The following is a 23,904-nucleotide window of genomic DNA, read 5'->3' on the forward strand; positions in this document are numbered from 1 at the left end:
AATCTTGTAATAAACTCTTTTTTCCCCCTACCCTAATATTGCCCCTCCCCACAAATGTTAATAATTTGGAGGGATTATTGAACATAATTCTGGAAGGGAGTGGGTTTTCTTTGATTTCACATTTCTTCATCCAAATGATAGTTAAAAATAGCACCACCATCTAAGGACAGGCCTGAATTTACTTTGCTCAAGTTACCCAGAGGTTGCCTAAATTTGCAATTTTAATAAAATCTTCTCTTTTATTTGAAGTATAGCTGATTTACAATATTGTGTTAGTTTCAGGTGTACAACAAAGTGATTCAGTTATACATGTATTTTTTCAGATTATTTTCTATTATAGGTTATTACAAGATATCAAATATAGTTCCCTGTGCTATATCTATTATTTCTTTATCGCTTATCCATTTTGCAGATAGTAGTTTGTATTTGCTAATCCCATACTCCTGATTTGTCCTTCCTTTCCCCTCCTCCCCTTTGGCAACAGTAAGTTTGCTTTAATAAAATCTTTTTTTAGTTACAAAGGCTATACATGCTTATTGGAATAAATTGAAACAATACAAGAATAATTCAAAAATGAGATTCTGCTTTGAGAATTCACTCCTCAATGTTAACAACTGATAATACTTCAGTGCTACTTCTCTAGACCTTTTCAAGTCCATTGAAAAATGTATATATGTGTAAGTACTTCCTTAAAATACAAAAGTGCAAGGCACGTATGTCGTACTTGACAATTTGCTTTTTTTCCTTTTGCTTCACATAAAATTACATGTAACTTTCTATACTGCTTTTCATACTTTTTAACGATTGCATACTATTTCATTGATTGAATACCTCAAAGTTTATTTGGTTATTTTTTAATAGGCTTGAAGATTATTTCTAATTTATTTTAACTATTTCAAACATGCATTTTACTTTAAAGATCTGTGTCAGGTTTTATTTCAGAAAAAAAAATTCGAGCAGAAATTTACATCTCAATTTGTGGGCAATTTATATTGCGTATAAGACACAGGACTTCCTAGGCACTGACCAGGGTAGAGGAAATGACCAGATGCTGAATGGGCTTGACTCTGCTCTCTTGCCTTTATAAAATGCCCTGAGTGCTTGTTTTAGTTCTGCATCTTTCTGCCATAAATTTCTGCGGCAGACAGTAGAGACTGGCTGACTGAACAACCCTTCCCATCCTTGCACCGTTGCCTACCTCCCCTGAGCAGCTCAGCCCCCTGCCCCCCACGCAGCTAAGGAGACACAGCAGCCATTTTTTGGGTGAGGAGGCAAAGACTGTAAGAACAAAGAGATGTTGGCTCTGACATCATCACACCAGCAGCCACCTAGTCCTGGACTGCTCAATACATATAAAAACAAAGTCCTATTTCTTTAAGCCACTGTACGTCAAGCTTTCTGTTACCTGTGCCCAAATACTTTACTAAATGATCCACCTCCAAGCTGTAGGTTTAAGACAATGAAAATGATAGTTCCTTTTGCTGGGTGAGTAATTTGGGGTTCTCCTTCTGCAGGGCCTGGTCAGAATTCCTTAGGTGACAGTGTGAAGTACCAATTCTGTAAGGGCTGTTTTTGCTTGGGAAGTTTTCCTATAAATCACAAAACAGCTCAAAGGGCACAGTATCCAATTTTTGACAGGTAGCACAAAATGGAAGGCAGCGTGGAAGACACTGGGGCTGGTTAAGAACACAGATGGTTATGTACAGTAAGAAGGAAACACATACAGCTCTATGGGGGAAAGGTTTTTGACAATGGTTTTCAGTGCCTGCAAATAAGACAGAATTATATTGTCTTCCAGAGACAGCCTGCAGTCTTTATCTTCACAGGAGGGTCTCACCTGAGATTTTACAGGGTTATTCACAAAACCCTCTGGGTCAGAGTGTGGCAGTAACCATAAACTGATGACCGAGTAGGTGCCTGCTTGGTCAGTTTCCTTGGAAAAATCCAATTATCAGCAGGAGAAGAAACACTAAGAGAAGGAAGAATTGGACGAAAATCAGTAGAAATGGAACATTAAGTTTTAGAGGCGTTCATCAGTCAGCCGAGGGCCTCCCGGGTTAGCACAGGGAGTGAGAGGGAAGCCACAGTTAATCAGACGTTCTTTCTGCACCAGAAAATATCCTGACAGTAGGCATGCGTCGCTTTTCCAGGACTGCTGTTGAGTAATCCGCTCCTGTAAACAACTGTGTTCCCAGAAATGCTCCTCGGGGGTGCTAAGGACGAAGGCTCGTCAGCCCAACACAGATCATCACAGGAGAAGGGACCCGAGGGCTTCTTCAGAGGCGCGCGGAGAGGCAGGAAGTGGGTCTTTTTCACCCGGAAGCTGTTGAATGATGGACAGGTGTGAATGAGAAGCCCGGCCCTGCGCTGTGCGAGACTGACAGTCAGGGGGAGGGACTTGTCAAATGTAATTGGCAGAACTACTCCTCTTGGGCTTCTCCAATTTTCCTATCCTCCCAGGCTCTAACTCTGTCCCCCCGATGGCCTGTGAGGCTGTAGAGCAAAGGCTTGTGCTGCTGGGGCAAAATCCATGATCTACCACGGGCATCCATTTGGATGGTCAGGGCTTTGTCTTGCAAACGCTTCCTTTAGTCTATGAGACACTTGGCTTTCTGAGCACTGACATGACAGAAATTAGTCCATAATTGATATTTCTGCATTAGTCTTTCCTTCGCCTACTCCAGCCAAGTGAGACGCCTTCATGGCCCTGGGCTGGTTGAGAAGAAGGAAGATAAACTTTAGAGAAAGGCTGCCTTTAAAGTACGCCTACTTCACATACCAATAAACCATGTGATGCTGGCATGCTGTTTAACCCAGTTTCCTCATCTGTACAATGAGGGATGCTGTTTCCACTTTAGGGGGTTGTTGAGGGGATTAAATAAGCTCATGTAAATAATGTATTTAATGAAGAAATGCACCGAGAATCAAATGCAGTTGATTTTTGATTACTGTCATCTTTGTTATCATCGCCATCCCCATCCCCATCACAAGTTTATTACTCTGTGCTTCGGTGCCAGAGTGCATGTTTCCAAGCCCTTCATCCTCCCATCTTCTCTTGCCCTTTCACTCATATATTCATTCACTTTGATGTTTCTGAGTCGCCTGCCGTGTTTTGGCACAAGGGTACCAGGAGCACTGAGGTGTGGTCCTGCTGGCAAAGCCTTTGCAGACTGTCAAGGAAAGTAAAATACCTACTCATCTTCCAGCATCTAGTCCGGCCCTCTTTCAGGCCACATCTCCATGGCAACCCCTGTGGCTTTTCCAAGATACAAATTAGTTATGCCCCTCCCCTGCTGAAAACCCAACCCTGTCCTAAAACCCTGGTGTCTTCACTCTTTTGACCTATTTCTGTAAGGGCCAGAGAGAAAATAGGTCTGCCTTTTGGACCTGTATTGTCAGTACTTAACTCTGTCATCGTAACCTGAGAGCAGCCGTGGATCATATGTAAATGAATAGATGGGGCTGGACATGGCCCAGGGACCTTAGATTTCAGAGCCCTGCTGGACCATACCTGACACATTGCTGCCGCCTCATGAATGGAATCTCTCCCTTCTTCCCATCCTATGGTGTTTGCTCCAGTGGTACTTACTGTACAGCCCACATGTGCCTCCTTTGCTTGCTTGAGTGTCTTTGACTTGCTGCTATCTCTGTCTAGAACACTCTTTGTCTCCCTTTTACCTGGATAAAGCTGGCATGTTTGCCTGGTTTTGACTTAGCTCTCCATTCCTCTAGACTCCACTCCTCACGTCCCCTCCCCTCCTCCACAAGTGTGCACCACGTTTTCCTCCCGTGTGCTCCAGTTACTGCCACCCCTCTAAGTCACTGTCACTGTGCCCATTCACCCTCTTGTCTGTGTCCCCAGAAAGACAGCAAGTTCTCTGGAGGTGGGGGAGGGGACTATATTTATGTGTTTCGTCAACAAGGATTTAAGGAGCACCTACTTCATGCCTAGTGCTATGCGCCGTAACAGAGATTCAGCCATAAACAGAAAACAAGTATATTAACTTTACTCAGGGAAATGTAAACAGGTAAATACATGATGCCAAATAAATACAGGTTTTAAAGTGTCTGCTCATGTAGGAAAAAAAAAAAGAAGAAGAGGAAAAGAAACAGCAACAGGGAGTAACGGGAGCCGGGGTTGGGGTGGGCTGGGCTCGGGAGACCTACTCTAGCGGGAGCTTCAGAGATGAGAGTGTGGGAAGTTGGAAGTTGTGGGGCGAGAGGTAAGGCGCGCTGAGGGGACCAGTGCTTCCATTAACACAGCCCGAGGGCCATTGCAGTAAGTGCTGAAAAGGAATCGGTGCTTGGTCCGTGTTTGGTAACTGTCTCCACTGCATTTGCTCAGAGCAGATCCTGAGACCTGCTTTTGGAAAATGCAAGAACGTAGGCTCAACAAGGTTGCTTGAGAGGTGATGCCAGGAAGCATCAGTGGTGACTGGGGAAATGAGACAGAAAGAGGAAGACACCGGCCAAGAGTGGGTTCAGGAGTGGATGTTGCTGCGGGCAACCGGGGCTCAGTCCCATTGGGAGAAACTGTATTGAACACACCTCACAATTTCCCCACAGATGGGCAAGGACCCTGGGAGTTTATCCACCAATTTCTACCTCTCATTGGTTGGAAGCCGCCAGGGAATTAGCTCCCGGAGACGTCCACAGAGCCCCAGACACAGGCTGAGCACATTCCTGCTGCCTGAGAAAGCCCTTTAGCAGAGATACCCGGGTGTTTGGGGAGGATCTTTGATGTGTATGCAGACTGTCCCCCTGAAGCTGCAGGGGGCCTCTGGGCTGGGCAAAAGGGTTCTCAGTAGGACACCAACAGCCTCTGCTACAATAATGAGCTACATCAGTAAGTGAATCGTAAGTGGTTGAATGGATAAGTGAATGAAAGAATGAATAATTAAAGGGAATCAATGAAATAAGCCCAAGGTTCTTGCTCCACGGGAGAGTCAGGGAAAGTCCTTTGGTGCTTTGGTGGCCGTGGTCTGCTGGAGTACAGCTGACCGTGCAGCACTCTTCCCAGTCAAGGTTCAGAGGTGTCATGTGGGCAGCTTGGAACTGGCCATGGCCGGAGTACTTACACCATGGAAACAGGCGAATGCTATAAATCAAAGCTTTATCATCTGGAGATCTGGTAGTCAGCACACACAGCTTGGTGGTGACAGGAGTACCAACTTCGTCCCAGTCTCCCGATCTCTTTCCAACCTGTCCTCTCACTTACTTCTCCTAAGGCATCTTCCATGCCTGAGGTTGTGTATCAGGCCTTGGGAGATGTCCCCTCCCTGACTTCACTGCAGACCGCAGTCCCCATGAGAGCCATTAATCAGCCTGATTTCCTGTCCTCCTCCAGCCTGTTGCTTTCAACTCTGCCTTGCAAATTACCCAGAAGGATTAATAGCATCTTTCATTGCTAGTCCTTGTGTGGTTCAGTTAATCTGAAGGAGAGAGCTGCTTGCCCTCTTTCTAGAGGAGAACCTTTGGCTTCATTAACTGTATAAAAATATTCCTGCAATGGGGGATTTTGGTTTGCAAATGCGAGTAAGCCAGGAACTACAAGACGATGCTTCTGTTCTCTTGACCTGAACATATGTCTAACCAGGCTGCATGCAGGGCAGGTCTCTGCTGGCCAATCTCGTCCATTTAGTGAGTAATTTTTGTTATTAGGAACATAGATTCACCAAGATGGTAGTGAGATCAGGGTTCATTGTAGGAGATTTATTTTGGTCTCCTGAACTCAAGGGAAGTGAACAGTTGGGCCAGGGGTTATGATATAGATTATCTGAGAGCACACTGGAGGGTGAGGTGTCCACTTGGTCTGAGGAGAATTGGGACCTTGAGGGAAGATGATGACACAGAGGTTTTCTCATTTCACTCGATTTGGGCAAGTGGACTTTTGCCCTGGCTTGTGCCCCCAGTGTCTGGGGAGGTGAGCAAGCACGCTGCATCCCCAGGAAGGGGACGCAGTGGTGGCTAAGGATGAACACAGAGCCCAGACCTTTGAGAAAATAACGTGCACACACAGAAATACAGCGTCCTTACAGCTGTCGTCAAGGTGCACGTAGTCCTTAAGAGAGTTGGCCTCAGATGGAGATTTTTCTCTCCGGCTCTCCTCTCTTGTCTCTGTTTACACCTCACACATACAGTGTCCCCCTCCCCCCTCCCCGGGCTCTTCTCCCTCCTGAGCCTTCCAGGACCCACCCCCAGTCTGCATTCCATCCTGGCTGCATAACACAAAGACTTCCATCCCTTCCATCTCCCAGAGGGGATGTGGTCTATCTCAGGGATCAGCATTAGTCTCGCAGATCCAAGCGTCTACAAGATGCACAAACCTTCCTCTTGCTAATATTGATGGCCTCTCAGAGCATCAGTTATTAAGTAAGGAAGTTTATGTCTCTCTACAGCATCTTCCAAGATCCTTCTAAAATCCTCCACTCCATCAAGGGTAAAAGGAAGCAAGGAAGGGAGGGAGAGAGAAGGAAAGGAACAAGGGGAAGAAGAAGGGAGACAAAGAGCAAAGCACCCACCCTGCTGGGCGGAGAGCTAGCAGTATGTGTTTGTGAGATGCTCAGGAGACACACAGAGAACCTCGGGCCCCTAAGGCACTGTGGTGCGTTCCTGAGCAAAGAGACCTGGGCCACTTGATAACCCGTCTATCCGTGTGGCCAAAAATTGTTCTTCCTGTTACTGTACAGCTAATTAGAAGACTGCTGTCTTGGAGTCTGCAGAGCAGGATTCTAGTTCCAGCTCTGCTCTGGCTGAGCTGGGGCTAGTGAATTTTCTTCTAGTTCTCAATTTCTTCAATAGCATGGTGGCAGGAGACGGGGGAGGAGGAGGAAGGGGGGACACTTTGATGGTTTATTGAGGGCTGCGAGCCTGACACTTTACCTGTGTTCGCTTGGCTAATGTACACAGAATCGTGTGCAGTAAGTTACTCAATTTCTTTCACCATCCAGCTGCCCGTTGACCTTCCATTGGCTCCTTGAAGTTGTCAAGCCTTTCCGCCCTCGGAGCTTTCATTTAATCTGTTCCTTCTTCACAGAGCACTTCCTTCCACCCCACCCAGCTTCATGCTTGGCTTCCTCTCCTTCATCTTCAAGGTCTCAGCGTAAATGTGACATCCTTGGGTATAATGCCCTGTCTCGAAGGCGTTCCCTCCACACACTTCACACTATTGGTAATCATCTTATTTGTATGTTCTTTCAGCTCTGTCCCTGCCTCCATCCAGCATTAAGTCCACAGTGGGCAGGGACCTACTTTTTTCTTTGTTTTTTCTCTGACTTTTTTTTTTTTTTTTAACCTTTCTATTCCCTACCAGCTGGCACCTGGTAAATACACCATTAAACATCTGCTGAATGAACCAGTGAATTAGTCCTGATTCAGGGGAGGCAGGAACTGCGGTTTAGAGAAGTTAAATAACTCGCTCAGTGTCAGACAGCTAGGAATTGGACCCAAGCTCAGGTCTGCCTGACGGGGAACGGCCTCCCTTCACCACTTGGGTGGAGCAGCCATACGGGCTTCCGGGAGGGGAATCGGTGAGGGATTTCCAAAGTTTCCTCCCACTTTATATTTCTCTGCAACAGCAAGAGAATTTGGAACATCGGGAGAACTTCCATTTCCCTCTCTCACTCTGCGTTCTAATTACAGGACCAGGTCCCCGGCTGATACACTCTGAAGGAGTTAATTTCACTCTCCCAAATATGAAACCAAGCATCCCTGTAATACGTTATTCACTCAGCGGGATCTGACTCTTCCGGTGTTATACAGACAATATCTGTTTAATCCTCACCAAACCCATGCGAGTTTGATATCAGTCACACAGTATGACTTCCCTTTAATCACTGAGGGGTAGTGGAGAAGGAAGGTTAACCAGAAAGCGCGTAGGTATTACATTTAACTCGAGTACAATGTCTCATGTTTTCAGAGCTCAGCAGAAGTTGAAAGAAAAAATAGTGGTGTGCGTGGTTTCAGTACTCTGATGCCTTCCTTCTACGCATCAAACATCCTGAAATAATACACAATTGAAATGCATAATTATCACTCCATCTTAAGTTCACTGCATGATGGTATTAACAATACTTACCGTCTATAAAGCACTTTAATATAAGATGAAAAGCCAAAGGTAGTTTCTTTATAGCCATTAAGCACTGAAATTAACAGGATTGGTCTTTGGACCTTTCAACGCTAATTCACTTCATTTTTGTGTTTCAAGGAATTTTGTGAAGGGCACCTGTTTCAGATCATTATGCCATTCTTAATATAGGAATACGAAGCTTCACACACACAATTGTCGAGAAGTATGATCACACATGTTAAGTGCTGGGCATAACACCTAGCCCATAGTAGGCATTTAGTAACAGCAACAACAGACAAGACAATTCCTTCTAACGTTTACATGTACAAGTAATTCCATGCTTAGGACTCTTGCCCCAGAGAGGTGCACATGTGTGTACGAAACTCCACATGAATTGAGAAGGGGCTGCACGTAAATACGGACTCCATGCCCCAGTAACTCTCTCAGTGATGCAGGCAGATATAGAGGATGTCCCTGTTGTACAGGTGAGGAAAGGGCTGTGTCCACGCCACACCACAGGGCTTCATGCCCCAGGACTCCATTCTCTCTTCTGGAAGAAGTCTTACCAAAGGCACTACCGCGACATGGCACAAATGGCTCTGACACCCAGCACTGTATGAGGAAGCCAAGATGTAAGCGTTGAACAAGTAAAAGCATGTCCTTATTCCTACCGGTACGAAGAGCTGACAGAATGAGAGCATTCTGTCGTGAGCAAATCCGCGCCACCGGGATAAAGGTCTGGTCCCTCCAGCCCTCGTGCTCTGTGAGTGTCACAGACTCACAGTGGGCTGGAGGAGCTTCCCAGCGCCTCCTCAAGTCCCGTCAGTGATACAGCCTAGCAAGAAGAGCAAGCAAAGCAGAAAAAGATCGGTTTTTCTGGAGTGCTTGGACGTTGGTTCACTGGGGCTGGAGGTCATACAGATTTAGCTAGGGAGTAAGTCTAACTTTCCTGTTTTATGGCCTGGAAGGTCTTACCCAGAAGCTCATCCACATGTGTTTACAGTAATAAGATTTTGTTAGCATTTACTGAGTGCTCTCCCTGTGCTCTGTTCTAAATGCTCTACACACATGAACACATATAAACACATTTTGCTTTTATTACCTCTGTTAGAGCTTTTGGTCAAGTTGTTTCCATTTTAAAATCCTGATTTTAAAAACCAATAACTTGGTGGATTCTGGGTCAAGAGGGCAGAGCAGGAAGACCCTGAGCTCACCTCCTCCCGCAGACTCACAAAAACTACACCCACATATAGAGCAACTGTCTCTGACAACGACCTCAGGGTTGGCAGAGCAGATTTTCTGAACTACAACTATAAGGAAAAGGCCACGTGGAGATGGGCAGAGGAGCAGAGATGTGGTCTGGGCACCCTGGTGCCCTGACCACAGTGGGAGGGATGGCACAGCTGTGGCGGTTTCCCCTGAGGAGCAAGGGTTCCAAGCCCCACTCTGCGCTCCCCACCCTGGGAGACCTGCATCTGGAAGATGAGCCCCAGTAATGTCTAGCTTGGAGAGCCAGTGGGGCTTACGTCCAGGAGATCCGGAGGGCTGTGGGAACTGAGACTCTTTCAAGAGCACACGCACTCACTCCAAGTCCCAGTGCAGAGGCAGTGGCTTAAAAAGCGCCTGTGTCAGAGGAGAAGGAATTTCATTGACTAAACGTAGGGCATGTGATGGAGGGACAGAGATCTGGTGGAACTTTCTCCAGGGACAGAGCGCTGGCAGGTGCTGTTTTTTTAAACTCTCCTTCAACCTCTTGGGCGCGTCACTGGTGTGTACTATTTCTGTCCCTCTCCATCAATTTAACCAACACCATGTGTACCAACCCGGCGTTTCCCGGGGGACCCACCCTTCCCAACCCCCTGTTCCCACTGACTCCTCAAAAGCAGCTGCTGCTGCATTCCACCCGGCAGGCATCCCCAGCTGGCACTGGTGCCCCTCCACGGGGGCTCCTGCTCTGGTTCTAGCCCCACGCACCAGCACACCCACAGCAGTCTCAGTCAGGCTCAAAGCCAGGCATGCCAGGGGCCAGCCTTGCACATCAGCACACCTGCAGCCATTGTGACCTGACCTCTCAGACAGGTAGGCTGGGGACGAGCCCACCCGCCGGTGCACCCCCAGTACTTATAGCCCAACCGTGATGGAGAGGCACATGCAGCTCACACAGGGGATACCCCTGCAGCACCTCACTCTGGTGACCAGGGGGATTGTGCCACTGGACCCACAGGACACTTTTTCCATAAGGACACTCTTTCAAGACAGGGAACTGTGGATGATATACCTAATATACAGAAACAGAGAGTTAGGCAAAATGAGGTGACAAAGGACTGCCTTCTGATTGAAAGGATAACACAGAACTTCAGAAAAAGAATTAAATGAATTGGAGATAAACAATCTACCAGATAAAGAGCTCAGAGTAATAGTCAGAGAGATGCTCACCCAACTCAGGTGAAGAATGAATGGACTCAGTGAGAACTTCAACAAAGAGGCAGAAAATATTAAAAAGAACCAATCAGTACTGAAGAAGACAATAAATGAGAAATACGCTAGAGGGAATTAACAGCAGATTAGAAGATGCCGAAAAATGAATCAGTGATCTGGAAGACAGGGTAGTGGAAAACACCCAATTGGAAGAGGAAAAAGAAAAAAAGAACTTTCAAGAAATGAAGATAGTTTAAGGGACTTCTGTAACAACATCAAGCTTACTAACATTTGCATTATAAGGGTCCCAGAAGAAGAAAGTGACAAGGGAACAGAAAAACTGTTTGAAAAACTAATGGCTGAAAACTTTTCTAAGCTGGTGAAGGAAGCAGACATCCAAGTCCAGGAAGCATAGAAAGTCCAAAACTAGATGAACCCAAAGAGACCCACTCCAACACACTATAGTTAAAATGTCAAAAGTTAAAGAGAGAATCTCAAAAGCAGCAAGAAAAAAATAACAAGTTATGTACAAGGGAACTCCCATAAGACCATCAGCTGATTTTTTTCAGCAGGAACTTTACAGGTCAGAAGGAACTGGCACAATACATTTAAAGCACTGAAGGAAAAAAAAAAAACTACGAAGAATACTCTACCCAGCAAGGTTATTCAGAATTGAAGGAGAGGTTAAAAGTTTATAGAAAGCAAAAGTTATTAAAAAAAAAAAAAGCAAAAGCTGAAAGAGTTCATCACCACTAAATTGACCTTACAAGAATTGTACTTCTTTAAAAGATTTCTTTAAATAGAAAAGAAAAGCCATAGCTAGAAACAAGAAAGTTACGAAAGAAAAAAAAATCTCCCTGGTAAAGGCAAATATACAGTAAAGGTGGTGGATGAAACACCTATAAAGCTGGTAGGAAGGTTAAAAGACAAAAGTAGTAAAATTATCTATATCTAAAATAATTAAATGATACACAAAATAAAAAGGTATAAAATAGGACATCAAAAAACATAAAATAAGGTTGAGGAGAGTAAATAGGTAGCGCTTTTAAAAGGCACTCAAACCTTGTTTGGTGCAGCCATTATGGAAAATAGTATGGAGATTCCTCAAAAAACTGAAAATTGACTTACCATATGATCCAGCAGTCCCACTCCTGGGTACATATCCAGAGGGAACTCTAATGCGAAAAGATACATGTACCCCATTGTTCATAGGAGCACTATATACAATAGCCGAGACATGGAACCAATCTAAATGTCCATCGACAGAAAACTGGATAAAGAAGTTGTGGTACATTTATACATTGGAGTACTACTCTGCCATAAAAAAGAATAAAATAATGCCATTTGCAGCAACATGGATGGACCTAGAGATCGTCATTCTGCATGAAGTAAGCCAGAAAGAGAAAGAAAAATATTATATGATATCACTCATGGAATCTAAAAGGAAAAAAAAGGACACTATGAACTTATCTACAAAACAGAAACAGACTTGCAGACTTAGTAAACAATCTATGGTTATTGGAGAAAGGGGGTGGGAGGGAATAAACTGGGGAGTTTGAAATTTTAAAATGTTAGCCACTATATATAAAAATAGATTTTTAAAAAGTTTCCTTTGTACAGCACAAGAACTGTGTTCAAGATCTTGTAATAATATTTAATGGAAAAAATATGAAAATGAATATATGTGTGTATATGCATGACTGGGACATTGTGCTGCACACCAGTGGTTGACACATTGTAATTGACTGTACTTCAATTTAAAAAAATACAAGGTCGTATAATGTACTTACATCCATTTTATGTAAATCACTACTTAATCTTGAATGTTTTTAGCTAATAAATTTGTACATAATAAAAAGAAGTAGGCAACAAAAAAAATCAATAAAATAAAATAAAATGCACTCAAACTTAAGTGACCATCGACTTAAAAGAGACTGCTATGTACATGGATTGTTAGACCTCATGGTAACCAAAAACCTATGACAGATCAAAAAGTAAAGAAAAAAATAATACAAACATAACACTAAAGAAAGTCATCAAATCACAAGGGAAGACAAGAGAAGAAGAAAATGGAGAGGAACCATGAAAGTATACCAGAAAACAAATAACACAATGACAGTAAGTACATACCTGTCAAGAATTGCCTTAAATGTAAATGGGTAAATACTCCAGTCAAAAGGCACAGGATGGCTGAATGGATTTTGAAGCAACACCCATAGATGTGCTGCCTATAAGAGACTCACTTCAGAGCTAAAAATACTCAGAAATTTAAGGAATGGAAAAAGATATTCTATGCAAACGGAAAAAAGGAATAAAGCTGGGGGATCAACACTTAAACTTCAAAGCAAAAATGATCAAAAGAGACGAAGAAGAGCATTATATAATAATAAAAAAGATCAATCCAACAGGAGGCTGTAACACTTCTAAATATCTTTTCATCCAACATAGGAGCACTAAATTTATAAAGCAAAAATTAGCAGACATAAAAGGAGATACTGACAGTAATACAGTAATAATACAAGACTTTAACACTTTTATCAATGGATAGATCATCCGACATGAAAATCAGTAAGGAAACATTGGTTTTAAAGGACTCGTTTTCCCAGATTGACTTGATATATATGTACAGACTATTTCAACCGAGCAGAATACACATTTTTCTCAAGTGCATGTAGAACATTCTCCAAGATAGATGATATGTTAGAACGCGAAATGAATCCCAGTAAATATAAGACTGAAATCCTATGAAGCATCTTTTCCAACCACTACAGTGTGAAACTAGAGTCTCGATTACAAGATGAAAACTGGAAAAATTGCAAACACTTAGAGGCTAAACAACATGCTACCAAACAAGCTTCTTGCTGAGCAGTGGGTTACTAAAGAAATCAAAGAGGAAATCAAAAAATACCTGGAGACGAGAGAAAATGGAAAGGCAATATTCCGAAATCTGCAGAACTCAGCAAAGGCAGATCTAACAAGGAAGCTTATAGCAATACAAGCCTACCTCAGGACCTCAGGGAACAAGAAAAACCTCAATCTAACATCAAGAAAAAGAGAGAAAGAGCCCAAATAAAAATAGAAAAGAAAGAGAAGGTACAACCAACACCATAGAAATACGAAGGATCATCAAGAGATTGCTAGGAACAATTGTATGTCAACAAATTAGACAGCCTAGAATAAATGGATGAATTCTTAGAAACACTGTCTTCCAAGATGAATCAGGAAGAAACAGAAAATCTGAAGAGACCAATCACTAGTAATGAAATTGAATCAGTAATCGAAAAATTCCAACACACAGAAGTCCAGGACCAGACCGTTTCACAGGTGAATTAAGCAACTTCCCAAGGTCATGTTCCAGAGCTCACGTACTTAACCCTTCCACAATAAGTCTTCTCACATGCAAAGTGAGCTGGTGTCCCTCATAAAAATTATAATTTACATTATAATTAATCATTATAATCAATCAATCAATTATAATCAATTTATTTAATTAATTTAATTATAATTTAAAGTTTATGACCAAATAAGTTTAAGAAATACTTCTTAGCACTTTGCCCAAGCTACTGCAAGAAGCTGAAGTCCAAACTTAAAATAAAATGGGTGTTTAGTGCACTTCATTGACTTTCTTTGTAAATGAGCAGGAAATTCTTTTGAATTTAGCCAAACTAAGTGGACAAAGTCTTGCATTTATTTACTTCCCATCTCAGGCCATGCTCACCCTCCCAGATGTATCTTCTTTCTTGAAGACTTCTCTTGAGTTCTTTCTCCTAATTTTCAGTACCTAATTCCCACCGATCCAGTTTCTACACCAGGATAGACTATGACACTAACCAGTTGAAACTTTTAATAGTTGACTTAGAAAAAGCAACAAACACAGAGATGTAACCACTGAGGTGGGGGTTAAGGCTGACATGTGCTGAGATCTTGTGCTCTGAAATCGCACTTCTTAGTACGATTCTTAATCACCTCCTCTTCCTCCACCCATCAACTCTAAAATGCTCTGACTGTGCGCTTAAAAGAGTCTGTATTATTCCAAAAGACAAAACATATTTATTGCAGAAAATACAGATAAACAAAAAGAAGCAAGCAAGGAGACATTCCAGATTCTTCCCACCTGGAGATGCCTGTCATGAACCCCATGGTACGGAGCTTTCCAGAGCCCTTAGTGTGATATATGTCTCTACCTTCTGATTTGTGACAGCTCTTTGGTCTCAAACACAGATTTGTGTCCTTGTCTTTCATTTTTCCGTAAGCAAAATTACTCCAGCTTTCCAGACAATTATTTCAGACCCCACCTCCCCATTCCTCCCATCACCTTGGCCTTCATTCCAGCCTGAACCGATTATGATGCTGCACTTCAGAAGAACCATAGCCTGTCTCGACCTAGACACTGAGCTCCTGCTGGTAGACCTCATTAGATCAACACCGTCCTGATAGCCGCCTTCTCTTGTGTTTCTCTGTTCTCCACAGCTTTTTGCCATCTTTGCATTTGCAACATGCGGTGGCTATTCCGGAGGCCTGCGGCTGAGTGTGGACTGCGTCAACAAGACGGAAAGTAACCTGAGCATAGACATAGCATTTGCCTACCCATTCAGGTAGGTGGTGGTGGTCCGGGCTCGCTGCCTCACGGGGAGGGAGGGCGCTTTCTTCCTTCTGTGGTTTCTCAACAATGTGGTCTCCGGGACTTCTGGGTGAAAAGAGAGGGTTCTTCCCGAGTCCACAAAATGCCCAAACCACTGAAATGCCCACTCAACACCTTACCCTGGGAAAAGTTATTCCGTGAGAGTTGTACCTTCACACCAGACTTAACCTTTCTCTCTCCTCCAAAAAATTCTACAAATGGCCCAGTATTGGGGGCTATCAATATGGAGACCTCAGTTTTACAGTTCCTTCCTCCCCCTTCACATTCCGAATCATAAGCTCTCCCAAGTTCTGTCTAGAATTGTGTGTCACCTCTAATTTCATATTGACTTTGCAGTCCTATCTGATAATGTGTTTAATGATACTGATGTCATATTATTTCCATGTGCCAGACACTGTGCTTGGTTATTTACCCATCTAATCTCATAAAGTCATCACGATGACCCTTTGAGGGGAGTACAAGTACCACCGCCGTTTTGAAATGAGGAAACCGAGCACAAATCCATTTGCCCACAGTCCCTTGGCCAGTAAGTAGCAGAGTCAGTGTTTGAGCCCACCAGGTTGAGCCAAGAGCTCACATTGCTACTCCTATACTTAAATTGCTTGACATTACTCTTGCAACCTCTTTATAAATTCACTAGGAAAGATAAGACCTGTCTATAAAACGATGACTAAAATACGTACTGGGACTTGTCCCATATCAGGCATCTTGTGATTCTGATCTGTGGATCCAAAGTGGATTAATTGAATTCAATTTTTAAATAATTTGTTTCTGTGAAACTACCAAATGCTTAGTACCAAATAACTGGTGTGAGTTTTGAAGACAACTTTCAACATAATATTTTGGCATCTTATTAATACAGACTCTCTTGTGTGCACTTCAGTTTAGCAAACATTTATGAAATATTCACTTTGTGCCAGACACAGTGCTGGCTCTGGAGTTCCAGGGGAAAAATAGAAATTAGCCCTTAAAAACTTTCCTTAGACAGGCAAGTACATTGTTGTCTGAAGTCTTTCCCACGGAGCCCTAGATATTTGATGTCTCTAAAGAGAAAGGAAGGGATAGAGAAAAGGAGGGAGGGAGGGAAGGAGGAAGTGAGGGAGAGTTTTTAAATTATATGATCAAATAAGTTTAAGAAATGCTTCTTAGCACTTTGGCCTTCTAATACACCTTTTGAATTACTGAGAAGAACACAATGTTTCTCCCAGTATATTTGACCACATAAACTCTTTCTCACTGAGCATCTTGGAAGATTTGTATGTCACGGAACACATCCTTAATATTATTGATTTAGTGAGCTGTTCCTAGTCCAAAACAAAAGTGCCTCAGATCATAGGCAATGAATCATGCAGACATTTATATTAATGTATTAAATGGTTTTTAAGAGTAGTACATGGATAGAAGTTGCAAATACCTCTCTGTTCAAGTAGATACTCTCCTAATTAGCTAGTAAGAGTCCAAAGCTGATAAATATTAAGCATGGAATCCCTGATGATTTAGCAAAAAGAGCTTCCTATACTGGTGGAAATGGGAGTGAGGATGCTTGACACATCTCCAAGTTCTGGAGGAATTCCTTGGCTCTGGTGTGGCATAGCCAAGCCAATGCATGCTTAATCATCAGTATAGGGGATGTCAGGTAGGACAGGAGAATTGCCACTGGCTGGGCCACAGATGCAGGATGCTTAGTAACATTATTCATCAAGTTATAAGGTCTGCATTGCTTTCTACAAAGATTTCCCTCCAAGAGATATGGAAGAAGCAAATGACTTGACGATCAGCCCATTAATATTTGAAGAGCAACAGGTCACTAAACATTGAAGACAGGTCTCTCTGTCTCTCAAACTGGAAGAGTAGTCAAGAATCCTGTGTAGATGGTTACAGCGTGTGGGTTGGAGTGGGGTTGGAGAGCAGGGTGATATTTTATTCCGTGCAGTCCTTAGCTAAGTGTACAATCAGAAAAGACCCTTTCAGCAAACATTTTCCAGCCTTGGGCTTCTTCATTTTCTTTCCAAGACATATTCCTGGCCCAATTCAAAAGCAACTGGAGAAACTGGATAAAAATGTTCATTGACATCTGTAAGTATAGTGGCCTGCTCATTTGACAGACTTTTACTTGGGTTCTGAAGCAAAAATTATGAACCATTAGATTTTTTTTTTTAGTAGCAGAACTTTTCTTCCAAACATTATCTTGCTCAGAAGCTCTAACAGATATGAGTCATTGAGAAACTCAAACAAGAGGAGGAAAGGGACACGAAGCATCCATCTGGTCTTCCCCAGCCCTCTCTCCGCCACACACATTGCTCACCCTCTGCTACACCCCCTCCTAATATCTCCTCAGAACCTTAGGTCTCCCAGAAGCAATTTAAAAACCACCGTTATAGTAAAATGAAAGCCTTTGCCACTCTGTGTACCACATCTATACAATATTTACTGTTCATTGTTAAGAAATCAAGATTAGCTGATCTCTTCCCACAGAATGTCTTGCATTTTTGTCCCATTGATGTCCATCTAGGAGATACACGTTTTATCCCAAAGAGGCTCAGTTTTAGAGTTGCAATTTCAATTGTGCATTTGGATACTTTGAAGTGTTGTGCCAGTATCTTCTTGGTAAAGATTTCAATAGTAAGTGACCTGATCTAGGATTTATGCAGATTATTCTAAAGTCATTTGTTTCAGAAGAAATTGGGTTCACAAGATGTTGGTTATGGTAAATTATTAAAAAGTTATTTTCTTCTAAAACTTTCCAAACCAATGTCAATGATTTCATCATAATCTTAGAAACAAAATGAGAGCATCCAGCAGCAGCTTCTAACAGTTTCGTTTATTGCAAACACAGGGAAGACAATAAACTCTCATGCCAAGTCATCGGAACAAAAACAATGAGTCTGTACATGACAGATCGAAGGAAGCTGCTTTACTTCCTTATCAGATTATCGAATGTGAGATATCAACTTAGAAAATGCTAGTAATTATCAAAATATCTGCTTCTAACAAATATGTCAAAATTATAAACTCCTTCACACCACCACCTATACGCACTTTTAAGGCACACTTCTATCAGAAGAAATTTACATTCAGCAAGATATCTTTTTACTATGAGAATAAAACACTTATCACCTGATCTGCCTTTTGATTTGTGATTAAAAATGAACAAGTGGTATTTAACTAGTTTTCTCATCTACTGTAATGTGCTAATTTGGTAGAAACTTACTTGATAAGTTGGGAGGGTTTTGGGTTAAATATTTTTGGCACCTCCTTTATACACAACAGCATGAAGTAGAGTTTCTTATTTTAAGGAATTTAAGGTATTTGGAGGAAGCGTATATGAGGAATGCCAACTCACACTTTCCATTTCTACATGATGCCTGTAGAGGTAGAGGTGGTCAGGGTGGAAAGTTCTTCACACAGAAAATCAAATCCAAACTTTTGGATTTCATATATTCTATAATACAATCTACTTAGTTTAAATAACAACTGAAGAAAGCAGTGTTCAGGCTGTTAGAAGCATGATGAGTAAAGCGAAAAATTAGATTCTCACGTAAAGTGATAACATTGGAAAGGTGCTTGGGGGCAAGATTTTAGGAGACCTTGAACTCCCAAGTGATTCAATAGGGAGAAGGAGTTGAAAATGACAGAGAGAAGGTAAATTTGGTTGCCACGTTTGAGGTGTTCTCTGTCAGGAAGTTTCATACTTAGACCCCCTGTAAGAAGAGAGAGGGGAAGACTGGAAATGGACCCCTGAGAGTCATCTTCCTGCAGTGAGAAGTAAGTCCTGGACGAAGAGAGATCTTCAAGGGAGGGGGAAAAATGGGCCCAGGGGGCTAAGCTTCTGCAGAAGAAGGAGAGGAGGGACTGAGGGAGACTGCCAAGAGCCAAATGGAAAAGAGGTGGGACCACCAAGCAAGTGTAGGGAAGGCAAGAGCACATCAGGCATGGGTGGCACCACTCTGCATGTCTCAGAAGTAAAAGAGTGGAAACCTGAGAAGAGGCCAGTGGATGTATTGAATGGTGGTCATTAAGAAATTTCATGAGATATTTCAGTAGGAAAGAAACCATGCCAGGCTGTTGGAGAATGGGAGATAGAATTTGGTATGTTTTCCCTCAGACAAGTAAAATGCAAGATTCTGAGGCTCTCACCATTTCCCCTTAGGCCTGCAGGAGATGGTGAGGGTGTGCAGAAAGAGAGCAAGTGTGTTCACGGCCTTCCTGCAGAGAAGGTGTTCTCACTTCTTGCTTCTTGAAAGTAATCAACTCATTGGATGACATGGTGATAAACTTGCCACCTTGGCTAGACAGTAATAAAAGTTTCCACAATATAGGCATAAAAATCTTCCATCATTTGACAACAGCTGAATACAGAGACTAAAGGCAGATTCGTAATGAAAAATAAAGGAAGTTCTTCATTCTGTGACTTCCATGTCTTGTGGTGCCCGCCAGGATTTTTTTTTTTTAAATTACATTTTCTGTCAACGTCAAGGATTCTTATAGACATGTTAGTAATCCCTGCTTTAGATAATTAACAAAATTGTCCTTTATTAATTTAACCTAAAGAAATAGCCAGAGATATAGAGAAAGAAGTGTGTGTAAAGGTATTTATTGTTGAATTATTCTGAGTACTTCAAAATGAGAAACAACTCATATGTCCAAAAATAGGGAACCGGTGAAATAAAAGGTAAGAGGCAACCATTAAAAAGCATTTTCTCAAATAACATTTAGAGACATGTGAAACGCTCCCAGCATTCTATTAGGTGGCAAAGCAGAATACAATACTACACACATGTGCTGTGATTCCAATTTTGTTTTATTTTATACTAGCTGGCTGTAGCACATACTCCCATTGCCCATATGCCTCACAGTTCACACCTGCACTTGTTAATGCAGGTCCCAGTGGCTGTTAAAGGGCTTTCTCTAGCCACAGGAGCTTGTTTCATCAGTATGCAGGGCGGGCCAGAAATGCTGGGGACTTAATGTCTCCTGGAGCAGCCCTCATCCAATGACAGATGTAAATTGGAAGATAAATATCCCGGCTTCCTCACCTCTCATGGGGTATACCCCTAAGGCATGGTCCATACCATGCCTCAGAAGGAGCCAGCAGGATAGCTCTGCCCACAATGGAAACCTGGTCATGAACACACCTTTTATTACCTCCTTCCCCTTTCCTGTCTCAATTCTCCGCTATCCTATTTGTGTTTCCAGAGATGAGCCCTCCGGAAACAAGTTGCACTCAGATCTTGATCTCAGGGTCTGCTCCTGGGTAATCCAACCTAAGACACTACCATAGTTTTAAGTGGATGGATGAATGGGTGGGTGAGTAGGTGGGTGGATGAATGGATGGGTGGATGGGTGGATGGATAGGTAGGTAGGTAGGTAGGTAGAAATAAAGACAGATCTCTATTTCCTCTCACTCTAAGTCATATTGTACAATGTGGCTTATATGAAAACCAGCCTGGTTGGAAATCAGTACCTTCAGTTCAGAACATCTCCCTTAGCGCTCTTCGGTTTGGGCTCCATCTGTGAAGCCACCGCTGGTTTCCTCTGTCCATGGTACCTTAGCACACGCAGTAGGTCTTTTCCAACTGACAGTCATAGTGCCATGGACTTGAGCCTTAGTATCTGAAAATAGATGATTGCTTAGATTTGGGAAGTGATCCATGAGGCCTCCAAAATGAGTTTTGTCTAAGACATAGTTTATGCTTTGTCAGTCTACCCCCAAAATACTTTCTCCAAATTTAGTGATTAAGCACATGGCTTTTCTCTTGGAATTCCCAAACAGCAAAAACTGAGTCATATTTATAGAGGTCATGTCATGATCACTACATCAAAATGTTCCTTTATTTCTAGGTGGTAAGATTCTGAGTGCATCAGATATTCTTTGTACTCTTGTCCACATTTTCCAGACTTTCTTCAAAGGCTTCAAAGCCTTTATGACTTTTCACACTGTTCATCTACTGAAGCAACCCGGTCATGTGGCTTGAACTCTAGAGATGGATTGCCCGGGTACAAATCCCCGCTCTGGAACTTACTAGCTGTGTTTTGTTGAGAATATCGCTTTCCATCTCTGTTCCTTATGTGTAAAACAGAGACAGTGTTACCTGTGTCATAGCAGTGTTGTATTAAATGAGTCATGTATAGGAAATGCTTCAAATGAGGCCTGGCGTTCAGTACGTTCTCTTTTAGTGTATTACTTCTACTTTCATTACCAGGAAAATGTAAGTAAAAATAGAGAGCTGACAAAGATAATTATCCTATTTAATTAGCAAAATTACCCTCAAGACAACAAAACGACCCCTTTAAGATGTTGTATTTTACTTGAAATGGGAGCTTCCCCAACCCTCTCTCTCCTGATATGCAAATGTGGAAATATACATACATATCCAACTGTCTCACGTTTATTAACTTGCTTTTAATTCTTTGACGTTTATTTGGGTTGCCCTGGAAGTTATGATGATCAGGCCTGCGCTTTTTTTTTTTTTCTCATTAAACTAATGGGAGAATGAGAGTCTCCCAAAGTAGAGGACAGAAAAGGCTCAGTGGCACAAGCATGATCTTCCCGGGTTGTCTGGCGTGAGAGGGATGGGAGAATGGGGCTGCGAGTCTGACCCCTGTGATCCGCGAAACAGAATTTGACGATGGGTCTTGTATATTGAGGGCGAGGCGAGCGGGGCTGCCTGGCTGGGCGCCATCTGCTTAAGCACCGTTCTCTTTAGGACTCTAGCCACTTGCTACAGTTCGCCCACTTCTGTTTGGGATGCGGGGACGGGTGGAGGTGGATGCCAGGAAGGCTGTGGAGTTTGGGCCATTATCCGGTGATGCTCGCTCTGTCATGGGGGAAAGCCCTTCCTCCCAAGATCCTTACCCTAGAGCAATGGTGATAAACTTGTTTTTTTTTTTAAATCATAAGGGCCAATCTGGGGGAAATAAAAATGTTAAGGGCTGCAGTTTTTTTTTATACCTAATGGAAAAATAAGTGCAGGAAATGCTGCATTTGCAATTATATTTGAGCGTCTTTTTGTTGTTTCTCATTGCCAGAGGGTTGCACTCTTTTTGGCTAAAATTTCAGAAACTTTATAACTTTAGTATCTCATGTTAATGTTGTGCCTTAAGATAAATTTTGTATGTGATGAGACCTGGTGGTTCTCTGGGGCAGAGAGCTGGAGAGATTGGAAGATGGTGTAGCCCAAGGAATGATGGTGGATCTCTGGCCAAACCCCTGGGTTCAAATCTGAGCTCTGCCACCCAGCACGTGAGCAAGTTAAAATCTCCCTGAGCCTAGCATTTGGATAGCTTTTGGTCAGTACAGGGATCAATCTTAAGCTTCTTGTTCCTGACACTGGCTGTGGGTACCCCTTGGGGCTGGGTGGGTGGGAGCATTAATTTTCCAACACTGCATGAGGGTGCCATCCAGGACAGCCAGAACCCAAATAGGCATCAGCTGACTTAACTCGAATGGAAACTTCCATGATTCCATTGAGGCATGTTTGTGAATACATTCCTGAAAGCAGTAAGAAATACATGAAGTGGGTAATCATTCCACTTCCTGAAATATGGTTTGAAACAAGTCATTGCCTGCATCAGTCAGGATCCAGTCAAGAAAAGAGATCTCATGCCAAGTGATTCAATTTCTAAAAATTAACGTAGGGAACTAGGCGGGCAGGGCTTGGACGATCAGACCGAGAGGAAATGGTGGGATTCACCACCACCCCTAAGGCTAGACCAACGGGTGGCAATGTTAGACCCTTGAGCCAAGTCCAGCCAGCCTGCAGCCTGCTTTGATATAGTTCATGAGCTAAGAGTGGTTTTTGCATTTTTTAATGATTGCATTTGAAACATTATAGTTCAATAAGTACCTACAAAATATCCTTGGCGTTGCCTGTCATCCCTTAAAGCCTGGAGTTTTTACTGTCTATCCCTTTAAAAAGAAAGTTTACTGACCCCTGGACAAGAGGCATAGAGGAAGGAGGTGGTCTTCTCTGAGCACATGATGGGGTGCCCACGTGGCGGAAGCCAGGACCATGGAGAGAGCTGCCCAGAGGAGCACAAACCAAGGTGGAGATGCAGCCACTGCTGGACGTGTTACCCAAAGCAGCAAGAGAAAGAGGGGGAGAGATACTCCGTCTTCTCTGGTGCTCCTGCCCTCCAGTCTCCCACAGAGCTTCCCATTGGCTCGACCTAACTGGAAACCAGTGAGGAAGGAAGCCCCTGAGATGCAGAGCAGGACAGGAGAGGAGCAGGTCTTGGAACTGAGAACAAGCAGGCAGTGACCAGCACAGAGTTCCTCTCTGAACCTCAGTATCCTCATCTACAGCATGAGCGAATTGGATTGATGCTTTTTTAAGAGAACTAGACCTCTAGTTCTGTGAAAGCTGAAATACATTTTCTTAACCTCCTTTTAAGGGGAACAGTTAGACTTGACCTCGGCCGGGAACCCTGGCAGTGCACCAGCCATTGCTGCTCCATAGAGAACAGAAGAAAATGTAAAAATCCAACACAATTACATTATATGTCTTTTTTCTTTCAGCCTCATAGGGCTTATTCTAGTCTTTGTCCTATTTAAGTAAAATCCAAACAGGGGTTTAAAAACCAGGATTTGGGCACTTATTGAAAATGATCGTAGGTTATATGATCAAGGCTGTTGTTTCTGTGGTGCTCCCACAGGGAGGTGACAAGTGGTAGAGATTAAATCAGTGTATGCAGGGTGAGCCTTTCCTATAGTTCTCGGTCTCACCGTGTGTAATTTTACAGAGCAGGCTTGGGGGAGTGTGGTGGGCAGAACCTC

At 42.9% G+C, this 23,904-nt stretch overlaps 1 protein-coding gene across 1 annotated transcript in view; it reads left to right on the plus strand.

Annotated features, from left to right (window-relative positions):
• The window catches only part of SYNPR (synaptoporin), a 269,408-nt gene that overhangs the window by 151,010 nt on the left and 94,494 nt on the right, over positions 1–23,904 (plus strand). Inside the window, exon 3 of the mRNA XM_006196463.4 lies at positions 14,957–15,081. Within this exon, the coding sequence (XP_006196525.1) occupies positions 14,957–15,081 (125 nt within the window). The remainder of the gene's footprint in view (positions 1–14,956; positions 15,082–23,904) is intronic.

This window comes from Vicugna pacos, chromosome 17 (assembly GCF_048564905.1).
Source record: "Vicugna pacos chromosome 17, VicPac4, whole genome shotgun sequence".
Classification (NCBI taxonomy): Eukaryota; Metazoa; Chordata; class Mammalia; order Artiodactyla; family Camelidae; genus Vicugna; species Vicugna pacos.